Source organism: Urocitellus parryii, chromosome 14 (genome assembly GCF_045843805.1).
Source record: "Urocitellus parryii isolate mUroPar1 chromosome 14, mUroPar1.hap1, whole genome shotgun sequence".
Lineage (NCBI taxonomy): Eukaryota > Metazoa > Chordata > Mammalia > Rodentia > Sciuridae > Urocitellus > Urocitellus parryii.
This window is the reverse complement of record NC_135544.1, coordinates 12493756-12513924: the sequence shown is the minus strand read 5'-3', so window position 1 is coordinate 12513924 and position 20169 is coordinate 12493756. Positions and strand designations below refer to the sequence as shown.

Here is a 20169-nt window from a genome sequence, read left to right as displayed (position 1 = left end):
TTAAAAGAGATATTTTTATCCTTGCATTCATAGTGACATTATTTACAATGGCTAAACTGGGTGAGCCTCCAAATATCCATTGGCTGATGAATGGACAAAGAAAAAGTGACATATACTTACAATAGAATAATATTCAGCCTTAAAAAGAATGAAAGGAAATACTGACTTGTGGTTCAGTATAGATCACTGAACTTTATGCTAAATGCAACAAATCAGAAAGAAAAATACTGAAGGATTCCCTCCATGTGAGGTACCTGTAGAGTCACACTCATAAAGAAAGAACTCAGAATGGACCTGGGGGAAGGAGTGAATGGGAGAGCTATTGTTCTGTTCAACTAGTAAAGTTTTACAAGAGAAAAGGGGTCATGGAAACACATGGTAGTAATGTTTGTTCAACATTATGCAGATATTTAATACCACTAAATTATTTACTTCAAAATGTTTAAAGTGGGAGTCTTTATTATGTGTAATCTACCACAATAAAAATAATTGGGGAAATATGTATGGTTAGTATACTATCAAAATGAGTGTAACCATAAAAATAACTATTTTAAAATAACTTGAATTTTTGTAGTTCTAATTACCATGTCAGGACCACACATGGTGCCATCTTCTACAAAGGTTTCATCTCTGTCGTCAGCAGTTTTGTAAGTGGTCAACGTATCATGAGCTGGTTTCCGACCAGCAGGATATGTAGATACACATATTTGATCTCGTACATGTGAGTAAATTACAGAAAAATTTGCTCTTGAAATTAACTCCTTATGTGGCCATGTACAAACTAATTTTCCACATAGCGCATGACTAGAAAAATAAGGGGAAAAATATCACTTTTGAAATAACACAGGTAACTCCGAAAAATAAGTTAATAACATATGTTTTCTGTTGTTAGAAAATAAGTAGCTGTGGCCTTCCCTATTTCTTCTAAATTGTTGACTTTCTGTCTTGGTTCCCTACCAAATGTGAAAGTATAGCTTACTTTTAATTAACTTAGCATACAGCTAAGTTAAGAAGAATGTTTTATTAATGTAATCCTAGGTCTTCAGCATTTTTTTCTAAATAATATTCTAAAAAAATTACCAATGACTTACAATATGGCTATTTTTGTTTTATGAGGCAATTTAGCAAGAGAAAAATGATTGTTACAGTCTGACAGCCCTTTTCTGCCCTATACTAACTTCTTAAATTTGAACAAGTGATCATTTCATTCAATTTTTCATACAAAAAAATGGGATGAGTAATTTTTAATACACACATTTGAGATGTATAACTATATAATTTATGTCATAAATATATTATATATATGTAAACTGCCTAATAACATCTATCCCCTTGCAATAATAGAGGTTTTTTATGATTACTTTTATATTATAGATTCTAAACACATGTTATTATAGGCAGTAAATAATATTGTTTAGCTCAGATAAAGAAACCCAGGCAAAATATGCCATTGTGTTTTGTACAGAAAAGTTTCTATAATTTTAGCAACCTATCACCTACATTCCAAGCATAATTGTAATTTTGTAAATACATACGGAAAACGACAAACGTCCGGGCCACAGTTTCCAAATCTATCAATTCTGGAATTTATTTCCTCAAAACAACCAAATGAACCACCTCTAGAATCTAAAAAAACAACATTAACAACTTGGGTAAATTAGAATTCAGAATTTGTATTGTATAATAGAAATAATGTATCTGCTCTGGAAATCATTATTTGATTCTGAAAGAGATGAATAGTTTCCCAGCATTAAAAGGTTGATGATGTGAAAACTAGGTTAAAAAGAGAGCTTCTAATTTTAAGTTTGGTGGACTTTGTTCTATATTAAACAGAAAGTAAACAGAAAAATTATTAGAAAGGTTCTGTAGTTTTAGGAAAATAAGCAGTGATGGTCCTATTTCTCCTAAAATGATTATTTTGTGTCTTAGTTCCCTGCCTATTGTAAAGATACACTTTACTGTATTAATAGAGGAATACTATCTAGAGTGTAATACTGATAACCAATTCAAAGATCATTAACTCTCTTTAACCCATACTACAGCCCCCATCCCTATTCCCTGGTATCCTAATAATCACCATATAAGAGTTATTGAATTTTAAAACTAGAAAGGACATCAATATTCATCCACTTCAGCTTTTTGGTATATTTAATTATGTCTAGTTTTTAAATTGTGAAAGATTCAATTTACAATAGGTGCTCATCACTCTGACATGGTAAATTAGGAGTAACTGGAGATTGGAACATTTTAGGATAGACCCTTGATGACCATAGCTGCATCAGAAGTTACCAGGGTGCATTGTGGAGGGACAGAAAATGTCAAAGGACAATGACAATAGGAACTCCAGTAACCTACTGTGGGAATTCTCTTAGAAGAGATTCGGAGGAAAAGATGCATTTGTAACCCAGTAGGCCTAAGTCAACATTAATGACTGTTGTTTTGTTGTTGTTGTTTGCTTGTTTAGTTCTTTTGTATTGTTTTTGGTTTTGGTTTTCCTTTCCTTTGGTAGTTCAAAGATCCTTGAACAAAATGTACTTATTTTATGGCAGTTGTTAATTCCTTTATGTTTATAACTCACAATACTTTTTCACCATACTTCATTCCCAGAGCAGGTCTGTGATGAAGGTGAGCAGACACTTGTGTTTCTGCCTATGGGTGAGGAAGTCCATTAGAATGGTGTTCACATACAAGAACAACAGACTTTGACTGAGTTCCCCTAAAAAGTCCTCAGAAGACTCAGAAGAGAGTCTCTCTCTCTCTCTCTCTCTCTCTCTCTCTCTCTCTCTCTCTCTCTCTCTCTCTCTCAATTAACACTTCATGTTAAAACCTCCCTTCCATGTTCCATAGTCTGAGGTTAATTGCTTTTGGGATAGTAATTGTATGTGCTGAGGAAAATAATCCTAAGACTGAGATGCCATTTCACAAAACTTAAGGACCCTTTCTGCAGAAGATCTTTGTGTTAATGTTAGGTGGAAACTATCAGAAATTTAAGCCATGGTCTAGAACTGAAATGAGAGCCATACAAAAGTATATTCCAAAGACACAAAGAGATGTAAAAAGTTTGCTCTTGATATATGAATTTTATTGTATTATTATTATTATCATTATCATCATCATCATTTTATTATTTACTGCCCAAGGCAGTTAATCTATTAATTCCTTGGATTTATAAAAATCTTTGAAGTCTGCTAGGTAGGAAACTAAAATACTGTCCTCTACTTCTTTTTTTAAATCCCAAATATAGGATTTCTGAAACTAGTAAATTATAAGAAAGAGTAAATTGGGATAAAAATCCACAAATCTGGGAGATTCCAATATTGTAGGTAAACATGTTTAAAGGGACTTGGAAAGTTAACAAATTAGGAACACTAACTTAGGTTACTATGGATGACAACTGGCCCTAAGCATAGACACCAGATCAAAGAATTTCCATTATCTAACAATCAAGGTATTTTAGGAATAAATTGCTAGTCATTTTTCTACATTTGCTTATAGATATCGCAAGCAAAAACATTTTTGAAAGAATTAACGTCTGATGAGGCTAACACAAATATATACTAGGCAGGACTTTAAGTCATTAACAAATTATTTTTACCTTTTTATAGTATAAAATTGATTTTGGAATAATAATATTTAAGGAACTGAGAAAAAATTAAGTTCATTACCACTTCCGATTAAATTTTGACACTGTTTGTCAAAAGACCGACATATTCCATCAAAGCAATAGCCTCTACCCGAATCACACTCTTGTCCGTTGCGAGAAAAAGTGTTGTCCACACAGTATGCATTTTTCCCATCACAAAATTCTTTGAAATCACAGAAAGAATCAAATGATTTCCTACAAAGTATATTAGCTGGTTTTATCTAGGAGAGGAAAGAATCATAAGAATAGTATCAATGATACTTAATTTTCTTTCTCTTTAGGTTCTAAATTCCCATTTAATGTTTTCCCTAAATTGTCAAAAGCAATTTTAAAAATGGAAAATCCCAGAGGCTTGGAAGGCTAAGGCAGGAAGACTGCAAGTTCAAAGCCAGCCTCAGCAACTTAGAAAGGCCCTATCAAGGGCTGGGGATGCTGCACAGTGATTAAACCTCCCCTGGGTTCAATAACCACCACCCCCCACCGCAAAGTAAAAAGAAAAGAAAATCTCTGGTTATCTACTAAAGCATCACATAGATATTAACGAATTTCTTGTGCACATAAATAGTGGATAATGTTTCTTAGAGATGTTAGAATATCAAAGATAAGCAGGCTGCTAAAATAGGAAGGAGCTAAAAAATTAATACAAAAATTCCTTGTAAGCCATTATGGCTATGGGCAGCTTCTGAAGTCTCTGTATTATCAATCTTAAGAAACCAGCAAATATTTATGAAATGGTAATATACATCATAAATATTTTGAAAAATATTGATTTTAAAATAAGATAGTTTGAGGATACACAAAGTTTATTTCATATATCATGCTGTAAATAACTAAGAAAATAATTTCTGCAGTTAGTATTCAGTGCTTATGATTTAGCTGATCTATTTCAGGGCTGCCTTCTGCATGCTTGATTGGGCAAATAAACATTTAATCATCAACTCTGGAAACTGTCTTCTCATCAATATAAGCCCCAATTCCTCATCATTATCTTATTCAAAGTAAGTTTTCTAGTTTTCAAAGGTCTCAGAGGCCAGCTGATATAATATTCATCTCCCCAAAATAGGTTTCTCAGTACTTTTTCTTGAGCATTGAAAATTATTTGTAGCAAATATCACTGAAATTCTCCAAGTGATAGATGACAATAGAAAACATAGTATCTACTTGTGTCACCCAAACTTACAGAATTAACATTCAACTCAAAACCAATGAAAAAAATTTAAAATGAATAAAAGAATAATAAGAAAGTATCAACACTATTTTCTCACAACTTGCTTCCTTTTACAAATTTGTATTAATGAAAATTTTACTTTTATTCTAACATATTTTTCATACCTATGAATACTCAGTTTCTCAAATGCTGTCTGAACCAAGCTTAAATTTCCTACTACCTCCATGAATAATGAGTAGAGAAAAAAAAAAACATATGTGTTGGATTTCTTTCCTTGACTCTCTTGATTAATTTGCTGTTGCTGGAAACTTTTAAATACTATTTTTGTTTATGACATTTTTCCTTCTAATTGTGGGGGTGGGAAGGGGGGTAAACATTTTATTCTTACCAAGACTCTCACTTTGTACACGTTATGTCTATTGTACATGTTTTGTCTAAATGCATGGTCAAAGTTTTGTCTCCTTCCGTAACTGGACCAGGAATGAGCAAATTCATTTATAACCTCTGATTGGCCCCACCACCATCTTGATTACATATTAATGAAACTACCATTATCTGTCAAAAAAATCATAAGTTGAACTATGTACCTTTTCACAACTGGATCTAGGGACCAATGTGAAATGTGTTTATTACCAAGTCTCGAAACATATTTTTTTAAATGTATACTTGGGCACAGGAAAATGTACTTTATTCAGTCAAAAATAATTCTACTTGATGTAGCAATAACAAAGAAATTGGTAATCAATAAAACACTTGCCTATGATAGATAAAATAGAAACTAAATTTGTTTCAAGTCATATCTAATGTAAACAACTAACATTATGAGATGTTTAGTGATAGAAAAGTAGAACTGCATGTACTCATAATGAGATCTTATTTAAATCAAGGAAAATTTTTATGAATAAAGGTAATGAAATGAGTTAAAATTTTAAGAAACCAGGGATCCAAGATGGCAAGCTAGAGGGAAGCTGCATTCCTCATCACTCTGTGACAGTATTCAAGCCATGGGAATACTGTTTCTCTTCAAGTTATTAGAGGACCCCTGACCCCTGCAGGAATCCCAGTCACTGAGCTCACACAGATCATCCAGCTTCAGTGCCCACATAGGATCACCCAGGCTGTGCCCGAGCAGGACTCCCAGCCTCCAACCTGCACAGGACCCCCAGAAGCCACTCCCATGTATGTCTCTCATCCACATGTGGACCCCCATCTACCCACATGGGGCTCTCTAATCACCTCCATCTTGGAACACTCAACTGCTACCATAGTTGCTCCACGAGGTAGCCTGGGGACATGGGACAGGGTTTGGAGACAGCAAGGGAAGAAAGTGCCCCAAAACAAACCAAGACACTACACTATTACAATCCATGGCCAGTCAGATAAGGAGTTCAGGATGTACAAAATTAAAATGTTCTGTGAATTCAAGGATAATATAAGAGATAAAATACAATCAACAAAATATCATTTTAATAAAGAGCTATATAAACAAATACAGGAAGCAAAAGATTACTTCAATAAAGAGATATTCTGAAAAAATAAACATAAATTCTTGAAATGAAGGAAATAATAAATCAAATTAAAAACTCAATAGAAAGCATCACCAACAGATTAGATCATGTAGAAGGCAAACTTTACAATGAAAACAAAATATATAATCTTGAAAATAAAGTTGACCACACAGTGAAGATGGTAAGAGAAACCATAAGCAGAACATCCAAAAATTATGATAACATGAAAAGATCAATTTTAAGAATTACTGGGATAGAGGAAGACATAGATTGCAAACCAAAGAGTGAACAATCTATTCAATGAAATAATATCAGAAATTTTCCAAACATAAAGAATGAAATGGAAATCAAATACAAGAGTCTTACAGGACACAAAATGTACAAAATCACAACAGATCTACATAAAGTCACATTATGATGAAAATGCCTATCATACAGAATATGGAGATAATTTTAAAAGCCACAAGAGATAGGAATCAGATTACATATAGGGGTAAACTAATTAGGATCTTTTCAGATTGCTCAACCCAGACCCTCAAATCTAGATGATCTGGGAAAAACATATACCAAGCTCTGAAAGAAAATGGATTCCAACCAAGAACCTTATATCCAACAAAATTAAGCTTCAGATTTCATGATGAAATAAAAACCTTCCATGATAAACAAAAATTAAAAGAATTTACAACTAGAAAACCTGCACTACAGAATGTCCTTGGCAAAATATTCCATGAGAAAGAAATGAAAAACAACAATGAAAATCAGTGAAAGGAAAAAACCAATCAAAGGAGAAATCAAGCCAAGTTAAAAACCAATAAACAAAATGACCATGAATACAAATCATTTCTCAATAATGACTCTGAGTGTTAATGGCCTAAACTCATCAATAAAAAGACATAGACTGGCAAATTGGATTTAATAAAAAAAGACCCAACAATATGCTACTACAAGACACTCATCTCATAGGAAAAGACATCCCCAAACTGAAGATGAATCACATGGACTATGGAAACAAACAGGGGTTTCCCTCCTCATATCAAACAAAGGAGACATCAAGCTAAAGTTAATCAAAAGGAATAAAGAAGGCCATTTAATACTGCTTAAGGGAACCATATGCCAATAAGACATAACAATTACAAATATATCTGCCCCAAACAAATGAGCATCTATGTTTATCAAACAAACTCTTCTCAAGTTCAAGAGTCAAAATTCCTAGAAAAAGAACAAATCAACACCAAAATAGTAGGATACAGAAAATAATTAAAATCAAGGCTAAAATCAATAAAATTAAAACAAAAGAAACAACTGAAAAAAATGACAAAATTAAAAATTTGTTCTTTGAAAAAATAAATAAAATTGACAAACCCTTAGCCATGTTAGTGAAGGAGAGAGAAAACTTAAATTACTAAAATGCATAATAAAAAAAGAAATATCACAACAGACACTACAGAAATACAAAACATAGTTAGAAACTCTTTGGAAAATTTGTACTCCAATAAAAAAGAAAATACCAAAGACATAGACAAATTTCTAGAGTCATATGATTTACCCAAACTGAATCAGGATGATATACACAAGCTAAACAGATCAATTTCAATCAATGAAAGAAGAAAACATCAAAAGCCTATCAACCAAGCAAAGCTCAGGTCCAGACAAATTCACAGCTGAGTTCTCCAAAAGCTTCAAAGAAGAAATAATACCAATACTCCTCAAATTATTTCATGAAATAGAAAAAGAGTGAACACTTCCAGACTCATTCTATCAGGTCAATCTTACCCTAATTCCAAAACCTGACAAAGACACATCAAATAAAGAAAACTTCAGACCAATAACTCTGATGAACATAGATGCAAAAATTCTCAATAAAATTCTGGTAAATCAAATACAAAAACATATCAAAAAGATAGTGCACCATGATCAAGTGGGGTTCATCCCAAGGATGCAAGGTTGGTTCAACATACAGAAATCAATAAATGTAATTCATCACATCGCATAGACTTAAAGGTAAGAATCATATGATTATCTCAATAAATGCAGAAAAAGCATTCGACAAAATACAGCACCACTTCATGTTCAAAACACTAGAAAAACTAGGGATAACAGGAACACATCTTAACATAGTAAAAGCTATTTATGATAAGCCCACGACCAATATCATTCTAAATGGAGAAAAATTGAAAGCATCACCTCTAAAAACTGGAACAAGACAGGGATGCTCTCTTTTACCACTCCTATTTAACACAGTTCTTGAAACTCTAGCCAGAGTAGTTAAGACAGATGAAAGAAATTAAAGGGATACAGATAGGAAAAGAAGAACTCAATCTATCACTATTGCCAATGATATCATTCTGTACCTAGCAGATCCAAATAATTCCATCACAAAACTTCTAGAACTAACAAATGGATTCAGCAAAGTAGCAGGATATAAAATCAACACCCATAAATCAAAGGCATTTCTGTACATCAGTGAAAATCATCTGAAAAATAAACTAGAAAAACTACTCCATTTACAATAGCCTCAAAAATAAAATAAAATACTTGGGAATCAACAAAAGAGGTGAGAGACCTCTACAATGAAAACTACAGAATGCTAAATAAGGAAATTAAACAAGACCTTAGAAGACAGAAAAAATCTCCCCTGTTCTTGGATAGGCAGAATTAATATTGTTAATATGACCATACTAACAAAAGCACTGTACAGATGTAATGCAATTCCAATCAAAATTCCAATGACATTCCTCACAGAAATAGCAAAAGCAATCATGAAATTCATTTGGAAAATCATCAAACCCAGAATAGCCAAAGCAATCCTTAGCAAGAAAAGTGAAGTAGGTGGCATCACAATACCAGAACTTAAACTATACTATAGAGCAATAGTAACAAAAAGGTATGGTATTGGCACCAAAATAGACTGGTAGACCAATGATACAGAATAGAAGACACAGAGACAAACCTACATAAATACAGTTATAGTAGACAAAGTTGCCAAAAGCATATATTGGAGAAAAGATAGCCTCTTCCACAAATGGTGCTAGGAAAACTAAAACTATACATGCAGCAAAATGAAACTAAACCCCCATCTGTCACCATGCACAAAACTCAACTCAAAGTGAATCAAGGACCTAGGAATTAGACCAGAGACCCTGCACCTAGTAGAAGAAAGAGTAGGCCCACATCTTGACCATGTCAGATTAGGCTCCTACTTCCTCAACAAGAGTCCTAAAGTGAAATAAAATAAAAAAGACTCCTAAAGAAATAAAATAAAGAATCAATAAGTGGGATGGATTTAAACAGAAAAGCTTCTTCTCAAAAAAAGAAACAATCAGTGAGGTGAATAGAACACCTACAGAAGGGGAGCAAGTTTTTACCGCATGCACATCAGATAAAGCAATAATCTCCAGGACATATAAGAACTCAAAAAACTTCACACACACAGACACACGCACACACACACACACACACACACACACACACACACAAAACCCCAAACAACCCAATCAATAAATGGGCTAGGAAACTTAACAGATACTTCTCAGAAGAAGACATACAATCAATCAACAAATATATGAAAAAATGTTCAACATCTCTAGCAATTAGAGAAATGCAAATCAAAACTACTTTAAGATTTCATCTCACTCCAGTCAGAATGGCTCAATCCACAATAGCTAAATTGTGGAACCTTAACCCAATTAGTAAATCAATCCTCTGATAGCATTAACTAATGCCTGGGTAGGATGTGGCGAAGGGGGGAGAGTCCCTGGGGGTTGCCTTTGGGATATATATTTTGTATTTGGAGAGTAGTTCCCTCTCTCTCTGCTTTCTGGTCACATGAGCTGCTTTGTTCTGGCCATATTCTTCCACCATGATATTCAGCTTCACCTGGAGCCCCTGGGGGATGCAGCCACATGTCTGTGGTCTGAGAGCTGTGAAACAAACCTTGAACCCCAAAATAAACTTTTTTGCCGTAAACTTTTTCTTATCAGATATTTTAATTAAAGCAGCAAAAAAGATGACTAAAACACTAGCTAAGTTGCTTGGGGCCTTGATAAATTGCAAGCTGGCTCTGAAATTGCAATCCTCCTGCCTGAGCCTCCCAAGCCACTGCACCTAGCTTATTGTAATAAATAACACGTTTATTATTAAATACTAAATCATACTTATATTCTTGAAATAAGCCCATATTTACCTTGATAATATGTATTTTGGATTTCTACATATAGGTTCATGAGTGAGTTTGGATTCTAGTTTGATTTTTTTTTTCATAAAAATCATGCACTGATTAGGTTAAAGCCTCCATAACCTGATCATTTCCCCTGTAAACATTCTTACAGTGTTTCACACATGAGCTTTTAGAGACACCACATATCCCAACCATAGTACTGTACTAATTTAGATTCCCACCAGCAGGGTACAAAAAAAACTCCTTTCCCCTACTTCCTCACCAGCATTAATTCTGACTTGAATTCTTGAGGATTACACTCTAAGCAGGGTGAGATGAATTCTCAGTGTTGTTTTGATTAACATTTTCATGATGGCTAATGATGTTGAACATTTTTTTTTCATACACTTGGCCATTTGCACTTCTTTAGAAAATGTCTATATTAGTTACTATGTCCATTCATTGATTGGGTGATTTGGGTTTGTTTGCTTGTTTGGGGGAGGGCTTGTGTTCATCTGTTCATATGTTCTACGCATGAATCCTCTTTTGGAAGAGTAGCTTTCCTTTCATGCCTTTAATTGCTTGTTTTGCTCTTCAGAAGTGTTTAATTTGAAACCAATACCTTCTATTGACTCTTGATATTATTTTCTGAACTTTAGGAATTCTGTTCAGGAAATCCATGTCTGCACCTATATGTTAGAGAGTTTCCCCTATGTTTTCTTTTAGGACTTGCAAAGTTTCTCATCAAATTCCTAGGTCTCTGACCCATTTTGAGTTCACTTTTCTGCAAGATGAGAGGGATCTCCTTTCATTTTTTTTTTACATAGGGTAATGTGTTTTCCCAGGATCATTTTTTACGTAAATTTTCAAAGGACACACACAAAACACATACACTTTCAGCACTTATGAATAAAATCCACAATTCCCCAAATTTTAGAAGAAGTCAATGGTTTCCTTATACATTGAAACTGGGTCACATTTTGTAGTTGAGTAAAAAAACAAAATGAAACCAACAAACATATATATTATATTTCATGAACCACCACACACATTTTTAGTTATTATTCCCCTAAAGAATAATATATTAAAAATAATATATTAATATATTATTTATTATTATTATTAATAATATATAATAATATATTAAAATATCTTTCCTTTTAAATCACTACTCCCTCTCAATTTCCAAGTCATTTTCCTTTTAACTCAGTGTTAGGACAGGAGATTACCCTTGGTAGAATTGTCGTTGCTGATGGAATTCACTCATTCATTCACTCATTATCTCAGTTTACTTTGTATTGTTATTACAGTATATAACTGACTGGATAATTAATAAGGAAAATATATTTGTTTTCTAGAAGGAGTCCAGAAAGTTTATGACTAAGGGATCTACTTGCTGCATCATCTCATGGTGGAATGTGGAAGGGAAAGAGGCAGGTGTGTGCATATGCGTTAATGAAAGAGAGGGAAGATGGAGAGGAGGAGGCTCAACTCAATTCTTTCATTAGGAACTCACTGCTGGGGTGTGGAACCCACTGATTATAATGGAATCAATATATTTATGAGGTCAGAGCTGCCTAAACCTAATAACCACTTCAAGGTCCCACTTTGCAAAACTGCTGCATTAAGGATTAAGTTTCCAACCTATCATCTTTGGAGGAGATATTTAAACCTTAGCACCTATTGATATTTTTTAGGGCCTACTAAATGCCAGTCTCTATTCTAGATATATGTCATATAAAGACACATTTCTAACTATTGCATGTTAGAGAGGACATATAGTAGGTGTTATGCTAGGTGTGCTTTTTAAAGGTTGTCTTTTCTCCAACATGTGTTTTTGGCACATTTGTCAAGGATGATTGTATCCATATGTACTTGTCTCTGAATCTTCTATTCTGTTGGTCTACATGTCTTTTATGCCAGTTTCATGTGGTTTTTGTTACTATAGCTCTGTAGTGTAATTTTTAAAATGGTATTGTGATTCCTCCAGCATAGCTCTTCATGCTTGGAATCAATGTAGCTATTCTGATTGTTCTTTTTCTTCCATATTAATTTTAGGCTATTTTTTTCTAGTTTTGTGAAGAATGACATTGGTATATTGATAGAAATTTCATTGAATCTGTAGATTACTTTTAGTAAAATTGCTATGATAACAATGTTAACTTTGCCTATATGTGAACATGGAAGTTTTTTTCATCTTCTAGTATCTTCATTTATTAACTTTTCATTGTTGTGTAATTTTCCTTGTAGAAGCCTTTTATATCTTTCATTACATTTATTCCTATGTTTATAATTTTTTTTCTTGGATAATTTTCCTGACTTCTTTTTCAGATTCATTATTGGTATATAGAAAAGCAGTATCCTTATTTTATATCCTACTACTTTACTGAATTTGTTTACCTGCTAGAATTCTTCTAGGTATAGGTTCACATCATCTGCAAATGGACAATTTGAGTTCATTTTTTCACAATTTCTGTCACTTTTGTTGCATTTCCAGTCTTTTTAATGACACATTCATCACTTAAAAATGTATTCCATGCATTTGTGTAGTTTTTGTGGTGACCTTGCTGTTGATTTCTAATTTCATTATATCATGATCTAATAAGATTCAAGGACACATTTCAACATTCTAATATTTGCTAAAACTTGCTTAATATGAACAATTTTTGACAAAGTTTCATGCAAGATGAAAAGAAAGTTTATTCAGCTGTTGTTGGATGAAGTATTCTGTAGATGACTGTTAAGTCCATTTGATCTATAATATATTATGATTCTGTAGTATCTGTTATGCCTGAATGATATATTAGTGATAGAGGTATTGAAATCACCCAGAATTATTTTATTAGCACCAATCTGAGGCTTTATGTCTAGTATGTTTATTTATCTAATTAGGTTCACCAATGCTTAGGGCATAATAACTTTTTCTCATTGTACCTTCTTGTTGGATTTTCATCAATATGTACTGATCTTCTTTGTCTCTTCTAACAAATTTTGGCTTGAAGCCTACTTTGTTGAATATGGATGCACCTGTTTTCATTCAGTTCTATTTACATGGAATATCATTTTCCATTTTTTAACCTTTTAACCTATTAATGTCTTTGCCTATGAGGCAAACAGAGAACATACATCTTTTAGTGTATGTCTTTTAAATGAAGAATTTATACCATTTACTTTCAGTGTTATGATAGAGTGGTCATATTGATTTATTTCTGATGTTAGATTCAATTATATTTCTCATTTGCCTATCTACTTTTTTAATGAGACTGACCTCTCCTTCTTATTTCCTGATTTTCTAACCTCTCTTTGTTCTTTTTATCTTCTTCTGTGTGGAGGATGCCTTTAAATATCTTCTGCAAGTCTTGCTTAGCAGTCATTAATTCCTTTAGTTTCTGCTTATCTTAGAAGGTTTTTATTTCTTCTTTGATTCTTAAGGACAGCTTTGCTGAATGAAGCAATTTTGGTTAGCAGCTGTTTTTTTCAAGAATTGAAATTATACCCCAAGCCCTACTAAGATTCATATTGAAGCATGAAAGACCCAAATACACAAAGCAATCCTCAGGAAAAAAAAATCAATGCTGGAAGTACAACAGATCCAACAGACACACATACCTGTGGAGTAAAATAGGGAACCCAGCCACCATGGAAATTCATGTGGAGGTTTTTCAAAAAATAAAAATAGAATTACCATATGATTCAACTATGATATCCAAGTCAACATTAGAAGATAAATCTGCATGCCTATCTTTATTACAATATGATTCACAGTAGCCAAGGTATAGAATCAGGCTAGGAGATCATCAAAAGATGAATATAAGAAAACATGACAATTATAGACAAAAATTAAATATTATTATTTGCAATTAAATGTTTACAGCTGGACAACATTATATTAAACAAAATAAAGGAGACACAGAAATACAAGTTTTGCATATTTCCTCATATACAACACTTTTTTAAAAAAGTGAATAAACCTGAAATAGATGAGAGACTACTAAAGAAGGTATAGAAGATCAGGGGGAAGTAGCAAAAGAGAAAAACAAGAGAGATTAGTAGAAAGGTTGGTTAGGATTAAAGCATGAAATATGCATGTATGAAAATGTTGCAGTTAATCACATTAATTTGAATAATTATACTATATGAATTAATATTTATAATAAAGCAATTAAAAACAGATAAATAAGGAAGAAATGTAAAAATCATGTTTTCATCATTACCTATTTTTTCTCTTTTCATTCTGATCTAATCCTTATATTTGGGTGTGTCTTCTTTCTCTTCTATGTCAATAATTTAAGCCACAGCTATTCTAATATTCACTACATTATGTTGATATTATGTTTAATTTGCAAATGTACTTTGTAATCTTCATTTCATATACCTTTAATTTTATTTTATTCCATTCCCTTCTTCTGATGCTCTCTTAATAAGTTCAGGATTGCAATTTTTTAAGATCATTTTCCTGAACTAGCTTTTGAATTATATAATAATTTAATTTTAAAATCATATACTTTCTCTAATCTATGGATTTTGTTATTTACCTCATTCAGAATTTTTTTCTTAGAACCCAGTAAACTATGCTGGGTACATATGGGAAATGACTTGGAACTTCTTTAAATAGTGTTAATAAAGCAGCAATGAATTATTGCAATAATACCTGAATGAATTGTAAAAGAAAAGACTATTTTATCTGAAGACAGTGAAATAAATTTGTCCAATAAAACACTAACTTTATAATCCTATGTAACTTTGATTTTTTTAAAAAACATATACTAAGATAATTGCTATGGGCATGGTGATTATAGAAAAAAATTAGAGGGTTCACAGGAAGATTCATAATGGCATATAGAAATGGGAAGTCAAGTTGGGAGAGTAAAAACATCAGACATATGACAGTATAGGAAAGGAAAGATTACTAAATGGAATAAAGTATGCAATTGGGTCCAATTGTATTTGTATATAATACAGAAAAAGGCCAAATGTGGTATCCATGTTTTCTATCTCCTTAAAACACACATACCTTAAATAAAAAACATTGAATTATTATCAACTACAAATTGCCACTTACCTTGCACTGTACTGTACAGCATTCTCCAGAGCCACATACTGCTGAGGGTTTTAACTTACATGATGAAGGATCACAACAGTCTTTATGTGTACAATTCTGTAAAGGAATACTAGGTGTTATGAATCATACATAATTGAGTACCATCAAATAAAACTGCAACACAAAACTTTACAAACTACTTTTTTCACATTTTTAGTTTTAGTAGTCTCATTTTTATATTATATTTACAGAAATCAACATTTCATTTAGAATTTTGTTAATGTGTTGTTTCTGTACATTAAATATAGCTTGAAAAAAAGAAAAAATATATAACTTGAACAATACCACTATGAAGCCAAAACTTAGAGGAATATTATGAAGTACTTCATTAACTATCATTTTCTTTAAACATTGTATATTCCTGCATTTATTTTATTTTATTTTTTGTACTGGAGATTTAACCCAAGGGTGGTTTCCCACAGAGTAAAAAATTGAGGAATCTAAATAAAATGAATGCATTATATCAGTATTGATTTCCTGGTGATATGCTCTAGTATTATAAAATATTAAGATTTAAGATAGGAGAAACTGATCAAGTGTGCAAGGAATCTTTGTATTATTTCTTACAACTCCATGTGACTCTACAATTTATTTTTAAATCTAAAGTTAAAACAGTAATTCAGAAGAATCAGACTAGTGATGAGGATTGTTTTAGGAATTTACATCTAATTATTGTGCTTATACTTTCCTTTTTGTTTACACACATATTATATTAAAAGAAGGTCATGTTTAAGTAAGTCTAAAATAGCTTTAGTTACTAAAATAAATTTCTAAGCATCAAAAATACTAAAAATAATAAATAAATGAAATTACTTATTCAATTGCATAGTCACACAAGGCCATTTTAAGTGCTCAATAACCATGGGTGGATAGTATTAGACAACTCATATCAGATACTGAACAGAATAGATGAACATTTCCATCTCTACATAAAGTTCTATTGATCAGCACTCCCTAGAAGGCTTATGAATTGTTGTTTAATTATATCTAATGGTTTTAAATTTTTTAACTGGATCTATCATATTAGTTTTCTCTTTATTTATTTTTTCTGTTGTTACTGGAGATTGAACCCAAAGATGCTTAACCACTGAGCCACATCCCATTCCCTTTTTTTTTTTTTATTTTGAGAAAGGGTCTCATGCACCTGCTTGGTGCCTTCATAAATTGCCGAGGCTGACTGTAAACTTGCAATCCTCCTACCTTAGCCTCCCAAGCCTCTGGGATTACAGATGTGTGTCATTGCACCAACTTATTTCTTTTACTGTAGTAAATAAGACTGGTTTATTATCAAATATTAAATCATGCTTATATTCTTGAAATAAGCTCATATTTATCTTGTTAATATGCATTTTGGATTTTCACATATAGGTTCATGAGTGAGTCTAACTTATAGTTTAGTTTTTTTTTTCTTACAATGTTCTTCACAAATTGTTTTTTGGTTTTGGGGGGGTTCTTTTGGTTTCAAGTTTACACTGGCTTCATAAAATGAATAGAGAATTGTTTGTGAAAACAATTGAATTATTACTTCTTTCAGTATTAGAATTTAACAGAGAAGTTATTTGGTGTACTTAAAGTATTTAAAATATGAATACAACTATTTAAATAGTTATAAAACAATTCAGATTTTATTAATATAACATGTCTCATCATATACTCTCTGGCTGAAAGTTTTGGTGTGTTTTCTCTTTTTCAGTCATGATATTGGTTGTTAATGCCTTTTCTTATTTGGCTTCATTAATTTTTTCTGAATTTTTTTACTTTTTCAGTTCAAAGGAAGCAGATTTTCTCCCCAGGGTCTCTACTTCATAATGGTTGTATAAGATGATTTTTGGTCTTTATTGTTGTCGTTCTACTTTTATCAAGTTAAATTTGTTTTTTTCAACACTTTGAATGAACATTTATTTTACTGGGTATTCTGCCTTTTTCCCCTTTTCTAATATAAACACTTAAATATATAAATTTCCATTGAAATACAATACATACAATAAGTTTTGGCCTGCTTATATTCTCCAAAGGCTTGACTTGGCTAAAGATTGAGGGCCAGCTGGCAGTAATTGGAACTGAATACTGAAATATTTGATATATTTTTATTGCCAAAAGCTTTTCAATAAAATAATACCAGTGTACACTCAGTCTCTTACTGTGTAATTTTAATATTTTGAAAATTTCCAAGACTAATTGGATATTTTTTAAATTCCATGTTTAAAGATAATGTGAAAGCCCAATGTGGTGATACATGCCTGTAATGCCAATGACTTGTGAGGCTGAGGGGGAGGGCTGCATATTTAAGGCCAGCCTCAGCATCTTCATGAGGCTTCAAGCAATTTAGTGAGAATCTGTCACAAAAGAAGAAAAAAGAAAAAAAAATAGGGAAAGGGGCTGGGTATAGCTTAGTGATAAAGTATCTCTGTGTTCAATTCCCAAAACAGAAAAAAATAAAACAAGAGAGAGAGAGAGAGAGAGAGAGAGAGAGAGAGAGAGAGAGAAAACAAAATATATTTTTAAATGATGTATACTGAGCAGCTGTAAAAAAATATTCTGAACATTATAATTAGGTCATTATTATGTTGTTCAAATACTATATGTCTTTAATGACTTTTTCTTTTTCTTTTTTTTATTTATATATGACAGCAGAATACATTACAATTCTTATTACACATATAAAGCATAATTTTTCATATCTCTGGTTGTATACAAAGTATATTCACATCCATTCATGTCTTTATACATGCACTTTGGATAATAATGATCATCACATTTCACCATCATTTATAACCCCATGTCCCCCTCCTTTCCCCTCTCAACCCTCTGCCCCCATCTAGAGTTCACCTATCCCTCCCATGCTCCCTCCCTCTCCCTATCCCACTATGAATCAGCCTCCTTATATCAAAGAAAACATTTGGCATTTGGTTTTTGGGGATTGTCTAACTTCACTTAGCATTGTCTTTTCTAACTCCATCCATTTACCTACAAATGCCATGATTTTATTCTCTTTTATTGCTGAGTAAAATTCCATTGTGTATATATGCCACATTTTTTATCCATTTATCTATTGGAGGGCATCTTGGCTCCACAGTCTAGCTATTGTGAATTGTGCTGCTATGAACATTGATGTGGCTGTGTCCCTGTAGTATGCTGTTTTTAAGTCCTTTGGGTATAGACCAAGGATAGGGTTAGCAGGGTGAAATGGTGGTTCCATTTCAAATTTTCCAAGATATCTCCATACTGCTTTCCACTATGGCTGCACCAATTTGCAGTCCCACCATCAGTGTATGAGTGTACATTTTTCCCCACATTCTAGCCAACACTTGTTGTTTATATGCATAATAGCTGCCATTCTGACTGGAGTGAGACAAAATCTAAGAGTGGTTTTGATTTGCATTGCTCCAAATGCTAGTGATGATGAATATTTTTTCATGTATTTGTTGACTGATTGTATATCCTCTTCTGAGAATTGTCTCTTCAGGTTCTTGAACCATTTACTGATTGGCTTATTTGTTGTTTTGGTGTTTAGCTTTTTGAATTATTTATATACCCTAGAGAAGAGTGCTCCTGGTTCTGAGATCATACCAAGTGGTATTATTTTGTAGCAGAGACAAGGTATTTCCTTATGGTCTCTATGTGGTCAAACTGAATACCTGTGCTCCACAGGGTTTTCACCACTGACCTCCTTTTTATAGGGGGTTACAACCATTAGGCAGCTTTGATTTGCCAGCTGGCTGATGTTCCTCTATTATCTTTCATCCTTCGGTATGGTTTTTGGTTTATATTTTTATATTTTAGACAAATAATACATTTAATTTGAGAATATTTTAATTGATTTTATTTGAAAACAGAACAATTTTTCTGTATATATTATGAAATAACATTTTGCTGTTCTATTGGATATAGTCTATTTTCTTTGGGGGTCTTGTAGACTTCCCTTACTGCTGTTGTTAAGAGCATGTTGTTCAACAGCTTAGATAGTCTTTGTGGTCATTAAATTTTTAGCTGATACAGTAAATAATGTCTGAAGGCAAACATTATTTAAGAAACCTATTTGTTCTCTTCAAAAAATAAAATTATGACATATAAAGATTTCCATCTTCCCCTCCAAAAATGCCCTTTTTAAATCTTTCTTACTAAAAGATAAAGGATTTTCTTGGTCTCTTCTTACTATTATACACAAATATAAGAAACTGAGAAAAAATTGAAAAAAAATTCTACTAACCTTTGAAGTGCCACAATCACATTCTTCAGTACCTTCTATTATTCCATTGCCACATATTTTCCTTTGTGCTTCTACCCGAACTGGCATATCAAAAGGATTCTTCTCAAGACATGAAAGGCCACGTTTTGAGGTTAAATATTTAAAAGTATCCACACTACAAGTGCTGAAATCCTTTATACCAGCAGCATAGCTAAAATATAAAAATATGGGTATGACAAAAATCATTGCTGTATATCTCTAGATATTTCATATTTTTGGAGAAAAATTTCAAGAGCATTCATTTATTCTTTGTTGAAAAAATAAGTACACTTCTAAAAATATTAATTATATTGCTAATGCTTTAACAAACTTTTATAATTCTAACAAGAAAAAAATTAAAAATA

General features: G+C 32.3%; 1 protein-coding gene across 1 annotated transcript in view; it reads right to left on the bottom strand.

The window, feature by feature from the left end:
- The window catches only part of LOC113176550 (A disintegrin and metallopeptidase domain 3-like), a 192901-nt gene that overhangs the window by 107438 nt on the left and 65294 nt on the right, over positions 1-20169 (bottom strand). The window contains exons 2-5 of the mRNA XM_077792723.1: positions 19787-19976; positions 3666-3864; positions 1536-1626; positions 585-804 (exon numbers count right to left, since the gene is read on the bottom strand). Of these exons, the coding sequence (XP_077648849.1) occupies positions 585-804; positions 1536-1626; positions 3666-3864; positions 19787-19976 (700 nt within the window). The remainder of the gene's footprint in view (positions 1-584; positions 805-1535; positions 1627-3665; positions 3865-19786; positions 19977-20169) is intronic.